We start from the raw sequence: 6,656 nt of genomic DNA, 5'->3' as shown, positions 1-6,656 counted from the left end.
TTATAAGCACATTTTGAAATATTTCGTCATTAAAATTGATATAAAATATTTTTGACGCGTCATGCGCGCTTGTCACCACTACTTCACCTCGTCAAGGGTATTTTCATTTGATATTTACTATTCTTATCACCCAAGTAAATGAACGACGCATTGTTAACGCAATATAGTCAAATAAATGATAAATAAATGCGATTATCAAGACAAAAAGCTGTTCAAGCTTTCTCTCTCAGGCAAATCAAACAATTCTTAACATCTACAAATAGTGCTGTAGTCCAACACGAAACCTCATTCAGAAATTTTTTTTAAACTTTAATTGACAACATCTTCAACTATTTTAAAAACGGTAAATATTTTACAACGGTCTACATTTTTGAAAATGCAACCTTAAAGGAATAGAACATATAGTAAAAAAAAAAATACTGTTACGCTTGATTAAAGTGAACCAATAGTCAAATTAAAAATATCATGTATAATAAATATTCGTCCATCCGTTTAAGATACGATAACTTATCGAAGTCGAAATACGTACGGTACCGAAACAACTATTGACATCCTAATGGTATTTTTTTTAAATGAAAAATTCATGTTTGTAACAAATTCTTATTAATTTATTAAACCATTTTGTACACCTTTTAATAAAAAAAGAAATGTTGAAAGTAAAATATGTGGAGACTAAGTATAATGAAAACAAATAAAAAATATGAAACAATAACAGGAAGCCAACTTCGGGCGGATACGAAGCCTATATATCCGTGCAGTATTCACCAGCAACTTGCATAAAAAATGGGGCAAAAGACTTTAATATCAATATAATCGTAAAAAATTTGTAAGACACATATAAAACCAATTTTTGGTGATTCCTTTTGGTATACTTTTGTTAGTAAAAGGCTGAAATACCTATGAACAGATGTTTGGGATCAAGGTAAAATTTAAGCTAAAAGTTAAACTGTGTTTCCTGCTTTTTTTAAAGCCTAGTACTGAGTTGACGAAAATCCGCTGTCGCACGAGTGACAGCTGTCAAACTCCATATAAAAAAAACGGTGTAAAAAAAGGAAGAAGAAGAAATTTTTGTCTCCTAGATTTTTTCGGTACTCTGACGACGAAAAGTTTTGGTTATCGAATTGAATGCCGTTGCCGGATCAAAAAAAATAAACAGCTGATTTTGGGGTGTTGAAAGAATTAATTTTATTTATTTAGATAGGTGAAACATGGAGAGAAAATTGATAAAAGGAAAAAATAGTCGGCCCGAAAAATTTTCGGCGCGCGAGGATAAATTGAAATTAATTAGTGCGGTAAGGGCGAAGCCCATAATATAGGATTTGACCCGCAAGGGGCATTTTAATGCCATAAAATGGCATTGAAATGATTTGTGATTGATTTTGATTTTGACCCAGTTTTCTTTTTCTTAATCAGCTCCTTAGCGGCGAAATACATTAACAAAACACCAACATCCAATCGTTTTGAATTCATTTTTGTTTTTTGTTTACAACCAACAGCTGTTCAGTATTACCCTTTTTTTTTGGTCACACTAGCTCGGTTTCGCCAGCGGATTTTCGTCAACTCAGTACTAGGCTTTATATTTTAAATAATTACACTACCAACACTTACACTACCAGTTGGTATTTTTACCAAATACCATTTCCGACCGTTGAATGATTTTAAGATGAGATGATTTTAAGGACACATAAATTAAAAACAAAAAATCCACATAAACTCAATTTGGCTCGTTTAAAAGAGTTTTAATTTCCAAAATAATAATAATATTTTGTCCAAAAGATATTTTTTTTTAAATAACTTCCTGTACGCGGTCAGGCATGTTATCTACCAAAATTTCATTATGTCTTTAGGAAAACGTATCCATTTAGCTACAACACGCTCCCAAAGGTTGCCACTGTTTGATGGACCTGTTTCGTACTGCCCGAGCCGTCTTTTCCAAAGATTTTGAAAAGATTTTGGAAAGACCAAAGATTTTCAATCGGATTGAGGTCGGGACTTTGTTCTGGCCTTTCCATTAATTTAAAAGGTTGCTTCCAATCCATTCCTTAACAATTTTTGAAGTGTGCTTTGGATACCCATCTTGTTGAAAAACCATTTCTTTTTCGGAATAAGCACGTATTTCAATAAAATTGAATAGATTGGTCTGCAAAAGTTTTAGGTAGTCCTCTTTCTAATACCTTCTATTAACTGCATAATTAATAGCACTCTATATCGCGCTTTCAAAAATCGTGATTTCCATCGCATAAACATAGCAAAAGTGGGGAAACTCGAAAATAGACGTATTTTCTCGTTTTAAATTTTTTGAGAACATTTGAGGTAAAGAATTCCTCTTATCGTTTCGGCGGGTTAAATAATTACAAATTGTACACGTTTCCAAAACAAATGGAGTTTGAAATCTTTTTTTACTTCTGGTATCTTCAAAGTCGCCGCGGTGTGGCAGCACAACGTATAGAGTATATTCCATATAGTGTGCTGAAGTGAAACTGGCATTTTATTGTACAAAGAAATACCACAGAGTGTTGTACACCCACAATTCTATAAACTAGAAATCGCTGGTAACTCAGAATTAAAATAAATATTCGGCGACATCGCGCGGCGTATTTACTTAGATCGTGTACAATTAAAACATAATTGTGTATGTATATAATTAAAACTGTTCAATTAGCCAATTAAGTTTTTAGTCTATGTATATAAAATACTAGGGAATGACATGGATATAAAAGATCAGATATGTCCACACATTACTTAGTAAGCAATCTGCATTTTAATAGTGGCATGACTAACAAATGACAGACTATTGAGACCAGAACAATTTGATGCATTGGATCTCTCGTCAAAAGTTGATCAAAAGTTTATAATTTTATTCCAATACCAGTGCTAACATTTATACGTTCATGTCGTGACGTATGACGTAAGATAACGATTCCATTTATGCAAATTAAAGTACATACATATTTACACGTACAAACGTACATATTCAAATGTTACAATTAATTTATATTGTATAACTCTGAGCGCATTAGATTAAAAGTCCACTATTGTATCTAATACAAAAAATGCAAAAAATTTATCTTAAAAATTAATAATGTTTAAATTGATTTTTTGCACTAGTCTTGACTCTTTTAAAGTATGAGAATATGTTCAAATTTGATCTATGTAACCATATAATTGTATGTAATACGTACCAACGCTTTACGTATTTATTAAAGTGTTTTAAAACGTATCCATATGTATGTGTATGTAAATGGGGTCCTATCTATTTATGGACGCCACTCATACCTTGTCATGATATACACTATTACATATGTACATACATACACATTTAACCTGCTTTTTTTGGTTTTTACTAGTAATGTTTTGATAATTTGACGTCAGTGAACTTTATCAAACTGGCTTATCAGTTAAAAAAAAACGTTAAATGTATTTTTTTGGGTCACAATTTAAGCGGAAATTTAATGCATATCTGGAGAATTACATACATACGTATGTATCATAAAACTAATTAATACCATTCACATGGCCTTGCCCTTAATGCGAGACATACTCGAAATATATTTTGTTCTCTCTAGTTTTGTTTTTTTATCATTATGAAGTTTCTACAACTCAAAGTAGATACATCCATACATACAATTGTGTAGGTTCGTATTATATGTATGTGTGCATCTAATACAATAAAATTCCCAAATTTTTGAAGTAATTTAGACTTATTAAGGCTTCTCTCCTTTATTATTATCTAATTCAAATATATATTTCACAAAACTATTAAAAATTAAAAGATTTAGTTTCAAAAAAATTGTTCATATAAGCTCATATGTACATACATACAATGTATATTTACAAATGAATGTACATATGATATGTACATACATATATACAGTGGGTCGCAGCTTATTTCGTGCAGGTGAAAAAAAATGTCGCTTTTTCCGCTAAACAAATAGGGATATTTCAAAAATTTAAACGCAATATTTTTATTTGGGATATTAACATATTCAATGTTAGCCAACTATATCCGATTTTTACTATATACCATATTTACTATATACCATATGGTATATACCATTACTATATACCAGCTCTTAATGCACGGGTTTATCAACATCGGCTCCACCCGAAGTTAGCTTTCCTTTCTTGTTTATTTTTTTTAATTTTTCATCCGGAAATCTGCCTCTTTTTAAATATAATATTAATGCCCTATTTTAAATAAATTTTCAATACATTCTGAGATTAAAGGCCAAATAATTTGGGAAAATATTGAAAATACTTCAAAATTTTGGTCAGAAGTGAAGAGGTATCGGGATTCTGCAGGCAACAACCCCTATGAGGACCTGGTGAAGTTTGCTCTCAGCCTGCCAAATGCTGAGGTAGAGTGAGTTTTTAGCCAAGTAAACTTGGTGAAAACCAAAATTAGGAACCGTTTAGGGGTAGATACATTAAATGCCATATTGGCCATGTATTCTTTCTTCAGATTCGGATTGCGTCGCCATAAATCAGAGGTCTGCACGGCCCTATCTCGGGGGCATAGGAAATTTCTCTGCCCGAGCTCTGCCACACACACACAGTATACATGTGTGAAACGTCATGCTCACAGCCTACTTTCTGCTATTCGTTACTAACACTAATGCGGTAAAATCATATCAATGTATTGGGGTGCCGACCACTGCCATATATTATTTTGTCATAATTATAACTTGCCTGAAAAGTATCCAATTATTTGGCTCCATGGCTACTTATGAGAACAGCAATACTAACGAGGAAAAAATAATCGAAGATGCCTTAAGGGGACCCCCCCATTCTCGATTTTAAATTTTGACGATTTTCAATGGGCTGGCAAATGAACATAAATTGTTTTTTAGGGTTGTAACTGTGCATACATATATTAAGACATAAAAAGGAAGAAAACCATTTAACAGAAATTTTTTTTTTGTGTTTTTTTTGTTTTTTGTGATGAAAGAAAAAGCCGCCTTTTCGGCGGCTCATGTGATTTCCGCTCACTGGAACATCTGAATCCAAAATTCTGAATCCAACGAGATTAGAAAGAGTACATGTTTGGCTCTGGTATGAACTAGGATTGTTAACTTTGCTCAAAAATTAACAAAATAACGGACCTTTGTAACTTATTTTTTAAAAACTGACCACAAATCAAGCTGAAAAGTAAAGAAGATCTTCACCGATTTGATTTATCCTAGTTCATACCAGAGCTATATATGTATAGAATAACGTGTTAAAATTTGGAACCAATTGGATTAATAGTTTTTGAGTAACCTCATGCGCCAGTCGTAAAAACACTGTTTCGAGATAAACGCGTTCAAAGTTTTGAGACTGCTCTCGCCGTCGCCTGACGGTTCCACCATAAATTAGCTATATCTTCAAGAGTTTTTGAATTTTTCACTTGAAATTTAATAGTTTTTAAATAGTCACATTCTTAAATAGTTAATAGTTCGAAAAAAAAACTATGTTTTTTAAAAACCGAGAATTGGGGGGGTGGGGTTCCCTCTCTTAATAATAAATAATAAGATTAGTGTAATCAAACTTTTTGTATTTTCTTCTTCCCTTTTAAAAATATTTAAAAAGTAAATTTAAATATTAAATGTAAATTTGGTTTAAAATATTTTCATCCCATTTTTCCTGTTTTTTTTCTCAATCTGTCGTTTTTTTTTTTTTGAAATATTGGATTGGCATCACTGAAGAAGAACCGCTAAAGTTTAGGGGTATCTTATATCTTATATATATCTTATAGCTGCCATATAACTGAACGATCGGAAATGGTTTTTGGTAGAAATACCAACTTTGGTATTTTTGAAGATAGAAGCTTGGGACTTTATTTTAGATAATTTAGGTTTTATTATGGGATTCTTATAAGGATCGGCCAACTATATCCAATGTTTGCGTTATATATCCGGTTTTAACTGCAAGGGTATATCAACTTCGGCTCCGCCCGAAGTTAGCTGTTCTTTCTTGTTTTTTCTTTTTTTCATTTTTTGAATTATTTAAATCATAAAAATTATATTACTGTGTTTTACAGATTGGATCATTCAAATGGCAACTGTAGATGGAAGACCGGCAAAATATGGCATTTCTCTTAAACAGTTACGTGAGCTCATGGAGCATCGCGGGCGAGAGGGTGTAACTAAGATTGAAGAGTTCGGTGGTATCCACGAACTGTGCAAAAAGCTATATACATCTCCTAATGAAGGCAAGAATTTTATAATTGCATAAACTCATTTTATAATAAACGATTTTTCAAAGGTTTTTTTATTTAATTTTAAATTGACATAATTTAATGTGGTCATTCAATATGATGCCGATAAAAAATATTATTTTAAATAAATTTAAAAGGTTATGAATAAAATATATAACACATATATTTAATAATAAGAAGAAATATATGTGTGTTTTTCGAAAATTTAAATATTATACTATTGAAGCAAAAGGATCCGGCTAACTTTAAACGCTTTTGATTTAAAATTGTGGTCGGCAGGGACCTATCCCAGGGGCATAGGAAATTTCTCAGCCCGTCATGCTCGCAGCCTACTTTCTACTATTCATTACTATTCATTTTCAAAAATTCAATACAAAGAATACATTTCAACGAAATTCAAAGTTAAGTTTCAAAATCAGGCCATTTTGTCAAAAATGGAAATCCTTCCTGCATTGTAACC

The 6,656-nt window shown here is 31.8% G+C and overlaps 1 protein-coding gene across 7 annotated transcripts in view; it reads left to right on the top strand.

The window, feature by feature from the left end:
* The first annotated feature begins 206 nt into the window (after positions 1-206).
* The window catches only part of PMCA (plasma membrane calcium-transporting ATPase 3), a 138,575-nt gene continuing 132,125 nt past the window's right edge, over positions 207-6,656 (top strand). For 5 of the 7 annotated variants that reach the window (XM_043213482.2, XM_043213484.2, XM_043213481.2 and 2 more), the window contains exons 1-2: positions 2,479-2,632; positions 6,020-6,190. In XM_043213482.2, coding sequence (XP_043069417.1) covers positions 6,034-6,190 — 157 coding nt within the window. In that variant the 5' untranslated portion in view covers positions 2,479-2,632; positions 6,020-6,033. Of the gene's footprint in view, positions 344-2,478; positions 2,633-2,770; positions 2,909-6,019; positions 6,191-6,656 lie in introns of those variants that run through there. The other 2 variants (XM_043213477.2, XM_043213478.2) reach the window with 2 other exon arrangements.

Source organism: Drosophila bipectinata, chromosome 4, assembly GCF_030179905.1.
Source record: "Drosophila bipectinata strain 14024-0381.07 chromosome 4, DbipHiC1v2, whole genome shotgun sequence".
Classification (NCBI taxonomy): Eukaryota; Metazoa; Arthropoda; class Insecta; order Diptera; family Drosophilidae; genus Drosophila; species Drosophila bipectinata.
Note: the sequence above shows the minus strand (reverse complement) of the source record. Positions and strands in the feature narration are given on the sequence as shown.